The sequence below is a fragment of the Halichoerus grypus genome, chromosome 5 (genome assembly GCF_964656455.1).
Source record: "Halichoerus grypus chromosome 5, mHalGry1.hap1.1, whole genome shotgun sequence".
NCBI classification, from domain to species: domain Eukaryota; kingdom Metazoa; phylum Chordata; class Mammalia; order Carnivora; family Phocidae; genus Halichoerus; species Halichoerus grypus.
This window is the reverse complement of record NC_135716.1, coordinates 63,801,659-63,814,543: the sequence shown is the minus strand read 5'-3', so window position 1 is coordinate 63,814,543 and position 12,885 is coordinate 63,801,659. Positions and strand designations below refer to the sequence as shown.

At 36.1% G+C, this 12,885-nt stretch overlaps 1 protein-coding gene across 2 annotated transcripts in view; it reads right to left on the bottom strand.

Moving 5' to 3' along the window:
• Positions 1-12,885, bottom strand: part of ARFGEF1 (ARF guanine nucleotide exchange factor 1) — a 144,191-nt gene that overhangs the window by 52,204 nt on the left and 79,102 nt on the right. For both annotated transcript variants that reach the window (XM_036102409.2, XM_036102410.2), the window contains exons 11-14: positions 4,011-4,110; positions 3,541-3,680; positions 3,327-3,435; positions 2,217-2,418 (exon numbers count right to left, since the gene is read on the bottom strand). In XM_036102409.2, the coding sequence (XP_035958302.1) occupies positions 2,217-2,418; positions 3,327-3,435; positions 3,541-3,680; positions 4,011-4,110 (551 nt within the window). The remainder of the gene's footprint in view (positions 1-2,216; positions 2,419-3,326; positions 3,436-3,540; positions 3,681-4,010; positions 4,111-12,885) is intronic.

Sequence of the window (12,885 nt, the reverse complement as noted above, 5' to 3'; positions counted from 1 at the left end):
GGTGATGAAGCTTAGAGTCCAGCAGACCTATATCATGAAGGTTATTATATCCTATTACAAGAAGCTGTGACTTTATTCTTTAAAAACAAAAGGGGGGCAGAAACAGAAGTTGGCTTTCATTCAAGAGAGATCACTCTAGCTAAGTGTGAGAAAAAGACTACAGAATAAATAAGACCAAAGAAAGGTAGGCCAATTAAAAGATTACATGAGTCTAGGCAAGAAATGGTGTTGGTTTGACTTGCGAAAACAACTGTGGGAGATGGAGAGAAGAGATAAATAGCATAGATATTTAGCAAGTACAATCAACAGGATTTAGCGACAGACTAGATCCAAAGGGAAAATATAAGTAACTCCCAGGATTCTAGCTTTTAAATTTGGTAGCATGCTGGGGTTACTAGCCTAAATAAGAAATACAGAAACAGTAGTTTTCTATTTGTCTTTTGTTTTTGGTTAGAGTATTAGGGAGTTGATTATGGAGAGAATGGAGACTGATAAATTTGGTTATGGACATACTGAGTGTGAGAACCTAAGCAATATCCAACAGAGATGTCCAACGGGCAATTATGGACATGAGTCTAGACTTCAGCAGAGGTATTTACATTAAAAGTAACACTGGGGAGTGGTGACATGCTAGCACATACATAGTAGCTGAAGTCATGAAAAAGAACATGATCATCTAGGAGAAATTACAAAGTAAGAAAAGGGCTGAGGGACAGAACTCTGGAAATGCTAAGCTGTATGCAGGAGATAAATAGCCCACAGGAAGACTGAGATGGCATGATCAGAATGGTAGGAGGAACAAGACAGAATGGTGCCACAGTCATGAAAGAGTGTAATGAGAACATAGCAACATGAAAGCATTCTCATGAAAGTATGAAGCAGAGATCAAGTCCAGGGGCTGAAAGGCCGACTAGAGACTAAGGAGCCCTTCGCTTTGCAGTCCTGTGACGACTCCAACTCACTCCCAAATACTTCAAAGAGAGTTATTATATCTTGGCAGCACTTTGTATACGATTATGGACAATACATGGTATTATTTTAGAAAAACACTTTTGCCCCATATTTAGGCTGTAATCTTAAATACAAGAACCAATGCTTTCATGGTTCTTGGCACACAGTCCCAAACACCAAATACATGTTTGCTGAGTAACACTTGCTGAGAATTTCAATATGAGTATCTGATTACACATACTAGACCCTGAGTCCCTCAGAAGCCATGGCTGTTTCATTCATCAGGTTTCCCTAGGACCTTGCATAATGTCAGGAACAGATAGGACTTTGATAAATATTGACTGAAAAACTGGAATGAATGAACTATTAATGGCTCTTTCCTGAGGCAATTTTGTGAGATTTTATAATTTTATGACAATATACGTGCATACATTTTGCCTTTTTTTGGGAACTTGAACATTCACCAAAAGTACTGTTTAAGAGTCAGGAAGAAATGCTTTACAGGAGAAGTAGCAAACCAGGTAAATATACAAGGGAATTTTTTAACAGTTTACAGTAGCTAGATCCACGGAGAAATGTCAGCAACTTCATGTTTCCTTCCAGTTTCTCTTTGAAAAAGATGGGCAATTAGAGGAATGAAAGCAGCATGGTACTATTTGGATACGAAATAGTCCAGGAGCAGGTCAATGCCATACAGCTTAGTGGGAAAACTGACTTTACAAGATCTGGGTCTGGTAGAGTAGCCAGGTTGGAAAAGGAGGTTATTACCTTATCAACATATAAAACTGAAATTGATAACAATGGATCAGTAACAAGAGTAGCACATTTGTAACCCAACTGGAGAAAATATAAAACCTATAAAAGGAGCAATGAGAAGCTAGCTATTAGAAGTTTCATATTGTAAATTTTTTGACTTGTCATCTGCTTAGGAAATATAATGGGGGATTTTATAACTGAGCTACTAAATGAACAATGCAAAACTACTGAGATGATATTCATCAACAGTATGTAAGATATGCTGCAAAATTAATTTAATGTGCATTACAGGGGTCTCTTGGGCTAGATTGCAATGAACAAGGAGAGCTGAATAATGAGCCACTAGAAGTCTCGGATACAGGAGACCTGTGCCCGGTTTTACTCAATGAAAGGTGGTAATGAGAAAGGAACAGAAATATTCTGAAGATGTAGAGAAACCCAGGGCAAGGGTGATACAGTATTAGCAAAAGGATATTCAGTAACACTTCTTCTTAAAATTGGACACTCACAAATCTATTCCTTGTTCTATTATTTCTTTTTGTTGCTTTAGGACTTCAAATTGTTCTGGATTGTCAGTGCCAGACATCTGTGTACTGTAGCTGCCTATTCCTGATGATGATGTTGACTCCAAGGAATTTAAACTTCCATATCTGTTTATTGTCTCAGGGTGTTTGATTTCACTCGTCTCTTGCTCTAAGGTTTTTTCCTGACCTGTGAGGAGAAAGACTGATACAGTAAATTAATCTTTCAAATAAAAATATGTAAACGGTTAAAAAAAACCCATCAAGTAAGTCAAGAAATTTCAATGTTTCTCAGATAACTATGCAACACAAGCAAAATACTGAGTGCCATCACAGACAATATACTTTGATATTAAAACACACTAGAATTAGAATGTGTGCACCATTAAAAGTTCTTTCTGCAGTTGCAGTGCTAAGTATCCACTGGGCTTCTGCTCTCATTTCATGCTTCATGAGAAATAATTTTCCCTCAAAAGACTCTTGACTGATGGAATACTAGGGATAGCCCTGTGGCTATGCGTTTTTCTCCTAGTAAGGGTAAATGTCAAACACAGGTGAACAATCTTCTTAAAACATCTTGGCTTGTATAGGTTTCTTCTATAATTATCTTTTCACAAAGCTGCATAAATATGCTTCACTTTAACATATTATTTAAATATTTCTAGGAAGATTTAGAAAGAAAAAGGTTTGAGTAACTAAGTTGGAAATTTATAATTTTATTTTTTTATTTATTTTATTATTTTTTTTAAGATTTTATTTATTTATTTGACAGAGAGATACACAGCAAGAGAGGGAACACAAGCAGGGGGAGTGGGAGAGGGAGAAGGAGGTTTACTGCTGAGTAGGAAGCCTGATGCGGGGCTCGATCCCAGGACCCTGGGATCATGACCTGAGCCAAGGGCAGACGCTTAACAACTGAGCCACCCAGGCGCCCCAGAAATTTACAATTTTAAAGCTAGTATTTAACTCATACAGAATGCTTCCTTTATCAGCTAAAGGAATAAAGAGGTCACAAAACTGGCCTAATGGCAACTGGAACTATCTTCTTCAAAATACCATTTACTTGAAACGACAAAGGATTATAAAATGTCACCTTACCAAGAGTTGTCTGAGAGTTGGGATTCACATACTGATCCTTACTCCATTCAACCATACACTTCAAAATTGACACTAAGCATTCTAAACCTTTTTTCCTCAGGCTCAATTCCTACAAATAATTCATAAAAAGAATAAAAACAAAAAGATCTTTTAAGGAAACACATAGCTCTTCCTTGACCGAGTTTAAATTTGAAAATGCTTTTAAAGTTCTTACCTGAACATTACTCATACCAAGTTCTTGACTGCCCCGTCCTTGAGCAATTTTTGATAGATCATTTACTAGTCTTTCAAATATATTCGCTGCATTTAAATCACAGTCATAGTTTACATAAATATCCACTACACTCTGAGCATCTGTAACAATATAATATATTGCTTTTAACAAAAGGCATTAAAAATATTAGTATATTTTGGGCTTTTAAATCTCTTTTTTTTTAAGAGAGAGATTTTATTTATTTATTTGTCAGACAGAGAGAGAGAAAGAGAGAGAACAAGCAGGGGGAGCGCCAGGCAGAGGGAGAGGGAGAAGCAGGCTCCCCACTGAGCAAGGAGCCTGATGAAGGACTCAATCCCAGGACCGAGATCATGACCTGAACCAAAGGCTGACGCTTAACTGACTGAGCTACTCAGGCATCCCTAAAATATCTCTTAATAAGAAAAGATAATAAGGATAATTTCAAATACCTGCACAGATCCTTGTCAATGTCTGAATAACCATCCATTTGTGGTCAAATGAGCTGGTAGAAGTTTCCAAAATGTATAGGAAAATTTCTTTAAAGAACACCTGTGATTAGGGAAAAAATTCTGTTTAAAATATTATTTGTATATGTGATCATGTTTTAAATATCCCAAAGCTGTGGAACAGAGATTAGGACCCAGGCTCCTCTGGAGTTCAACTTCTTTTGAGTTCCATCTCTGAAACGTCAGGACTAAGCTAACTTGGGTGTGTGACTTAAACTAGCCCTTCTAGTAGGAGTACTGAACTTCACGTTGTTTTGTTTGCTATCACACAGCCACTACAAAGGAAACCTGCAAAGTCCTCTGGGTAAGAATTCTGTGAACATATTTACAAAACCAATGTAACTCATACTTCATTTTTTTAATCTCCCAAAGATTATAAATTTATTCATCAGTTAGGTTTTTCAGCCGTTATAATAGGTGCCCAATTTTCCTAGATTTAAATGTACCTAATGCTCTAATCCACACAATAAAAATCATCTCTTACACTATGATATTTTTATAATTACGTAAGTGGAAATCTCTATCTGAAAACAACAAACTATTTCTTACTATTCTTTACACCAAATGATGTCAAATAAAAAGAAGTTACTCAACCTAATTAAATAAATTACAATTTAAGAGCTAAGAAAGAATTTTTAGATTGAAATTTATTTTGGAAAAGTGACTGATTTAAGAAGGGATGACTGAAAAAAGAAAACTAAAAGTCACACATTAACATTTAGGGAGCTTTGTGCTCCAGAAATGCATACTGATCATATGAGGTGACTAATGTCTTTCTCCCTCCTAATTGGGTGAGGTACCCTTGAAATGTGCTTTTCTTTCACAAAATCCAACACATTTCTATTACTTCCTTAATGTCAGCAGCATTTCCTACAAGAGCATAACTTTTTAAGAAGGTAGGGACCAAGTCTCAATTCAACATTAGATCACACTACATTCCTTTCAGTGACATCATTATTTTTGCAAACCTGAGTTTTAGTGATTGCTACGCTAAAGGGCAGGGACCGCATGAAAGTCAATGAAGAATAGGAAATAAGGGTGGCAGTGTCCAAGTGGATTCCAAGGTCTGAGGAGTTGGGCAGTGTCCAAAAGGCACATACATTTCGGTAGTCAAGTAACTGTGACTACTTAAGAATGAAATAAAAACATCATTTTTAAAAATTTATCTGTATTATTTTTCTTCAAATGGAGATTACATTGTTAAAAGACAAATATTTGTTAAGCTGTTTGGACCTAATTACTTAATAAATGGAACTGTTAGGTACTTCTTTTAGCACAAGTACGCTGTGAAAAGATCAGACACTCTAAAGGTACCATGAATCAAGAAAGTTTGCTGCCTTGCTGGGACAAGCAAGGGGCAGTGGACATGACACTTGCTGAGGCCAGAGAGTGTGGGTGGTTGCAGTGCTCCCCTGCCCCCAGGCTGAGGCTGGTGAACACAAGTGGCTGCGGCATTCTCCTGCACCCAGCCTAAAGCCAATGGACACAAAGACGAGGCACTCTGCCACAGCACTGTTGAGACACAGGCACTGCCTTTTTGAAGTCTTAAGCCAGCAAGGGTGCCCCTTCCCCTACACTCTCCAGCTGTCTTGCTACAGCCAGTGAGCATGTGCAATCCACAGAGGAGATACTGCCTGGCCCTGGTGGCCAAGAGAGCTGGCATTCAGAGCAACACAGGACTGTAACAATCAGAAAGACTGTTCTTGGCATGCCACCATCCACAGGGCATTGCACAGACAGCAGACTGAAACACAACATGTCTTCCTGTAAAAAAGGTCTATTTATTTAGCCTGGAAGCTTCAGCCTGAGAAACAGGCTTCAGGTCTCCCTCACATCTAGAGGTGAAAAAGGTGCTCCCCGGGAGTGAAAGCAGGGAGAAGCCATGTTTTGCGCCTCCCCTGGCCTTACTACAGTTTGACAGGTCTTCCCAGAAAGGAGCTTATGCACTTCCCTGGAGTCAGGATTTTTGCCCTGTCACACAGGGGACATCTCCAGATCTCCAGTCTGGAGAACAGGACTGTATATATTTGCATTATTTAAAAGTTGCTGCCTGAGGAAGTGGCTTCCAAACAGCCTGAAACTAGGTGCTAAATGAGATTCCTCCCCATGGATCACTGACAGGACAGGGCACATCCTCAACAATAGGTGCATATCAAGAATAAATAAGGTGGTTTAGATAATCACAAAGGTTCCAGGGACAACCAAGAGCTAGGGCAAGGTTGAATGAGAAGGATCATCACCTGCACAAGGTCATTCCCTCAAGACAGAGAGGCAGCTGTTTCACCCGATACATAGAAACAGTCAAGCAAAATGAGGAAACTGAGAAATAGATTTCAAAAAAAAAAAAAAAAAAAGACAAAAACCTCAGAAAAAGACCTTAATGATATGGAGATAAGTGATCTACATGATAAAGAATTCAAAGTAATGGTCATAAGGATGCTCACAGAATGTGGTACAGGAATGGATGAGAACTTCAAGAAAGAAAATGAAATAGCAAAGAAGTCAAAGAGCTGAGGAACACAATAAATGAACTGAAAAATACACTTGTGGGGTTCAACAGCAGACTGAATCAAATAGGTAAGGACCAGCGATCTACAAATCAGGGCAGAAGAACCCCCCAAATAGAGCAACAAAAAGGAAAAAGAATTTTAAAAAAATGAAGATCACTTAAGGAACAACATCAAGTGGAAGTACATTCTCATTATAGTGGTCCCTAAAGGAGAAGAGCAAGAGAAAGGGGCAGAAGACTTATCTGAAGAATTAATGTCTAGAAACTTCTCTGAGGGAAGGAAACAGACATCTAGGTCCAGGAAGCCCAAAGAGTTACAAATGAGATGAATTCAGAGAGGTCCACACCAAGACACATTATAATTAAAATGTCAAAAATTAAAGATACAGAGAAAATCTTAAACGCAGCAAGAGAAAAACAACTATTTACAAGGAAAAACCCATATGGCTATCAACAGATATCTGAGCACAAACTGTGTGGCCCAGAAGGGAGTGACAGGAGATATTCAAAGTGCTGAAAGGAAAAAACTTCCAACCAATAATACTCTAACCAGCAAGATTATCACTCAAATTTCAAGGAGAGAGCAAGTTTTCCAGAGAAGCAAAACCAAAGAAGTTCATTATAATTAAACTGTCTTTATAAGTAATATTAACAAGACTTCTTTCAGCTGAAAAGAAATGGCACTAATAAACAAGAAAATATACAAAAGTAAAAACCTCACTAGAAAGGGCACATTATAGTACAGGTAGTAAATTAATCACTTATAAAGCTACTAATAAAGTTTAAAAAAAAGTAAAATCAATTAAAACAATGATTAGTTAAGGGTTACATAAAAAATGTAAAAAGCGGTATCAAAAACATAAAATGGGGGAGGGAGTAAAAATGCAGTTTAGGAGTGTGTTCAAATTTAAGTTGTGATCAACTTAAACTGATCTATACACAGGAGGATATATGTGAACCTCACCATATCCACAAACCAAAAACTTATAGTAAATATACAAACAAAATGAGAAAGGAATCTAACCATAACACTAAAAAAAGTCATCAAACCACAAAGGAAGAGAAAAAGAAAAAGGAACAGAACAGTCAGAAAAAAATTAACAAAATGGCAGTTAAGTATTTACCTATCAATAATTACTTCAAATGTAAATGAACTAAATGCCCCAATCAAAAGATATATAGTGGCTGGATGAATGAAAAAACAAGACACATCTATATACTTCCTACATGAGACTCGTTTCAGAAGTAAGGACATACACAGACTTGAAAGTGAAAGAATGGAAAAGATATTCCATGCAAAGGGAAATGAAAAGAAAGGTGGTATAGCTACACTCATATCAGACAAAAAAAGACTAAAACAAAGACAGTAATAAAAGACAAAGTGGGGCAGTAAATAACAATAAAGGGGTCAATCCAGCAAAAATTTAGAATACTTATATATGCACCATACACAGAAGCACTGAAATATATAAGGCAAATATTAACAGACCTAAAGGGAGAAACTGACAGCAGTAGAGTATGAAATTTTAATCCTCCACTTACATCAAGACAGAATATCATTAAGGAAACACTGGTCTTAAATAACACATTATACCAGATGGATTTAATAGATGTACAGGCAGCCCTTGAAAAACATGGGTTTGAACTATGCAGGCCCACTTATATGTGGATTTTTTTTTTTCCTTCAAGTTTTTATTTAAATTCCAGTTAGCTAACATACAGTGTAATATTAGTTTCAGGTGTAGAACTTAGTGATCCATCTCTTACCTACAACACCCAGTGCTCATCACTACTAGTGACCTCCTTAACCCATCCCCCTGCCCACCTCCCCTCCAGTAAACCTCAGTTTGTTCTCTATAGTTTGTTCCTGGTTTGCCTGTCTCTCTCTTTTCTTTCCCATATGTTCATCTGTTTTATTTCTTAAATTCCACATATGAGTGAAATCACATGGTATTTGTCTTTCTCTGACTTATTTTACCTCTCAAGCTCTGGGGTACCTGGGTGGCTCAGTTGGTTAAGCACTTGCCTTCGGCTCAGGTCATGATCTCAGGGTCCTGGGATCAAGCCCCACGTCAAGCTCCTTGCTCAGCAGGGAGTCCCCTTCTCCCTCTCCCTTTGCCCCTCCCCACCACTCATGTTCTCTCTCTTCCTATCTCAAATAAATAAATAAAATCTTAAAAACACACTTAAAAAAAATACTCAAGCTCCATCCTATGTGGATTTCTTTTGATAAATACAGTACGTACTGTAAAGATATTTTCTCTTATGATTTTCTTAATGTTTTTTGTCTAGCTTACTTTATTGTAACACAGTATATCACGCATACAATATACAAAATATATGTTAATTGACTGTTATCAGTAAAGGCTTCCAGGCTACAGTAGGATATTAGTAGTTAAATTTTGGGGGAGTCAGATGGTTAACCTGGGTTTTTGACTAGGCAGGAGTTAAATGTCCCTAACCCTGTTTCATTCAAGCGTTAACAGTATACAGAACCCAAAAACAGAATATACACCCTTCTTAAATGCACATGAAACACTCTCCAGGACAGATCACATTTTAGACCACAAAACAAGTCTCAATAAATTCACGAAGATTGAAATCATATCAAACACCTTTTTCAAACACAATGGTTTAACATTAGAAATTACAGGAAGAAAAACTGAAAAACTACAAGTGGAGATTAAACAACACACTACTGAACAACTGAGTCACAGGAGAAGTAAAAAACTACCTTGAGATGAACGAAAACAAATACAACATACCAAAATCTATAGGATGCAGCCAAAGCGGTCCTAAGAGGGTAATCATTGCAATACAAGCCTACTTCAACAAACAAGAGAAATCTCAAATGAATAACTTAACTTTACATCTAAAGGAATTAAAAAAAAGAAGAATACAAGGAACTAAACATAGGAAGGAAATAAGATCAGAGTGTAAATAAATGAGAGAGAGACTAAAAAGACAACAGAAAAGATGAATAAACAAAGAGATGATTCCCTGGAAAGATACACACACTGACAAACCTTCAGGCTGACTCACCAAGAAAAAAGTGACAGGGCTCAAACAAAGTCAGAAATGAAATAGGAGATTACAGCTGATTCCACAGATATACAAAAGATCACAAAAGACTACTAAGAACAATTACATACCAACAAATGGGACAACCTAGAAGAAATGGATGAATTCCTAGAAACATACAATGTTACAAGAATGAATCAGGAAGAGAGAGAAAATCTGAATAGACCAATTACTAGTAAGGAAATTAAATCAGTAATCAGTCTCTTCAATCACTGGTCCTGGGCAAACTGGATAGCTACATGTGAAATGATGAAACTGAACCACTATCTTACACCATGTACAAAAATGAACTCAAAATGGATTAAAGACTTGAATGTAAGACCATAAAAAACTCCTAGAAGAAAATATAGGTAGTAAGCTTGTTGACATAAGCCTTAGCGATGTCTTTTTGGATCTGATTCCAAAGGCAAGCGAAACAAAAGCATAAGTAAACAAATGGGACTACATCAAACTGAACAGCTTCTGCACAGCAAAGGAAACCATTAATGAAATGAAAAGGCAACCTACTAAATAGAAGACATCTGCAAATCATATATTTAACAAGGGATTAATATCTAAAATATATAAAGAACTTACACAACTCAATAGCAAAAAAAAAAAAAATCAATTAAAAAAACAGGCAGAGGTTATGAATAGACATTTTTCCAAAGGAGACACATACAGATGGCCAACAGGTACACGAAAAGATGCTCAACATCACTAATCATCAAGGAAATGCAAATCAAAGCCATAATGAGATATCACCTTACACTTGTGAGGATGGCTATTATCAAAAAGATAAGAAATAACAAGTGTTGACGAGGATGCAGAGAAAGGGGAACTCTTGTACACTATTGGTGGGGATGTAAACCGGTACAGCCACTATGGAAAACAGTATGGAGGTTCCTCAAAAAATTAAAAATAAAGCTACTATATAATCTAGCAATTCCACTAATGGGTATCTATACACTGAAATGAAAACATTAATATGAAAAGATACATGATACCTATGTTTATTGCAGCATTATTTACTATAGACAAGATAACGGAAACAATCTCAGTGTCCATGAATGGATAAAGAAGAAATGATATATATGTACAATGCAACACTACTCAGCCATAGAAAAGAATTTAAATCTTGTCATTGCAACACATGGATGAACCTTACAAGTATTATGCTAAGTGAAATAAGGAAGAGAAAGACAAATACTGCCATGATTTCATTTAAATTTGGAGTCCAAAAAACAAAAACAAAAGAAACAAAGCTCCAACTCATAGAACCAGCTGGTGGCTGACAGAGGGGTGAGGATGTGGAGGTTCGAAATGGGTGCAGAGGATTAAGAGGTATAAACTGCCAGTTATAAGTCATGGGGATGTAATACACAGCATAGGGAATATAGTTAATAATCTTGTATTAACTTTGTAAGATAACAGATGGTAACTAGATTTATTGCAGTGATCATCCTGTAATGTACAGAAATGTTGAATCCCTATGTTGTACACCTGACACTAATATAATACTGTTAACATCAGTTATACTGAACAAATAAAAAAGAAAGTTTAGAACTCTCCAAATTGTGGACTAAATAAAACCCCTAGATTTGGAGAAAGAGAAAAATAAAAACTTTAGCTACTCTCTCTGAGTTATCAAATTATACTAGGCAAGCAATAGCCTACAACTGTAATTTAAGACATCATGCCCATCAACAGGGGCTCTAAAAAAACACCAAAATTTTAAAGATTTATAGAGCACCTAAAATGTAATGTGTGTAGAGTAACAGTAATATCATAGACACTTCGCAAATATTTTCTTGAAAAGTTGTGCATTAACTATTTTCTGATATAGGCATGTAAGTTAATGTCTATGGAAAATCATATTATCGAAACTCTGAAGTGAATATTCTCATAAAACGAACATTCATGTAATAACAATCTCAACACTACTTTGCAAATTTAGGTATTTTTATGTCGGCTTTGCTTTCTCCAACTAGAACACAGCTTATCGTGCATTTGAATATGTGTAGTATTTTCAAAAGCAATCTACACTTGTCTTGTTTGATCCTCAATCTCTCCATAAGGGACAATGGAGAGCGAAATAAACCTGATCTCTTTAAGCATACAGAACAATATTACAACAATTTTGTAATGAGAATCTACCATCTGAGGACAAAGGAAATTTCTTACCAGTATTCCCTTTAAATTTGTGTTTCCAAAAGTTTTGTACATCAAATTTAATCTACAAAAATAGTAATCCCAACTTTAATGATTTTTGTGATACTTGGTTCCCTAAGAATTTATATTTCACAGTCTACTAAACAGTACTTAAAGAAGTTGAGTCTCAGTGTTCAGAAATCTCTAAGTAAATGAATGTAGTCTTCTAAAATTATCTAATAGCAATTTAAACGCTTCATCATCACATGAAAGACTTTTGGGTTAGTAAGGAAGCAAAAGTTCCAAAAGTTTTTTTAAATCTCTTTTAACTGTACTTCCTGAAAATAATGGGAAAAAAGTTATCAAAAAATAGCAACTGTTCCTAGTTAAATGCCTTCCATTATTTTGACAGACATAAGACAAACTAAAATTTGACAATATATATGTACCAGAAATTGTTTCCTGTTCAGAATTTGGCCCCAATTTAAAACCCTTTCACTTAAAATACCAGGGCCTTATTCTGTCTTATTCCCATAATATTCCATGTGAATTTTAATAGATACTGCAGAACATTAGTAATAAAGTATAATATGATTGTTCCACCCACCTCAAATCTCTAGGAAATGATAATTTATCATTTGCACATTAGAAAAATAATACAAAGCAAAAATTAAAATTTCAAACTCCTAAAATATAACACTAAAAATATAATCCTTCTTAATAGCCTCTTTAAAGTGCCCAAAACTAAGATGGCTTAAAACCGTGTGAAGTATATACAGAGCTTTCTTTTAAGACAACCAAATTCACTATTACATACCATACAAACAACGGCAAAATTATTGTGAAGACTGAATTACCTCAAGACATCTAGAATCATCAATTCAACCAGTATAAATTCCCTGAAGGCAGGGGCTGTGTCTTAATTTGATTTTGTTTTCTTAATGTTTACCCAGTGCTTAGTACTTCATAAGCACATGCTAGTTGAATGAGTAAATGAAAAAAAAGAAGCACAGTTGACCCCTGAACAATGTGAGGGTTAGGGGGTACTGATCCCAGCACAGCTGAAAATCCACAGATAACTTTGGCTCTCCAAACGCT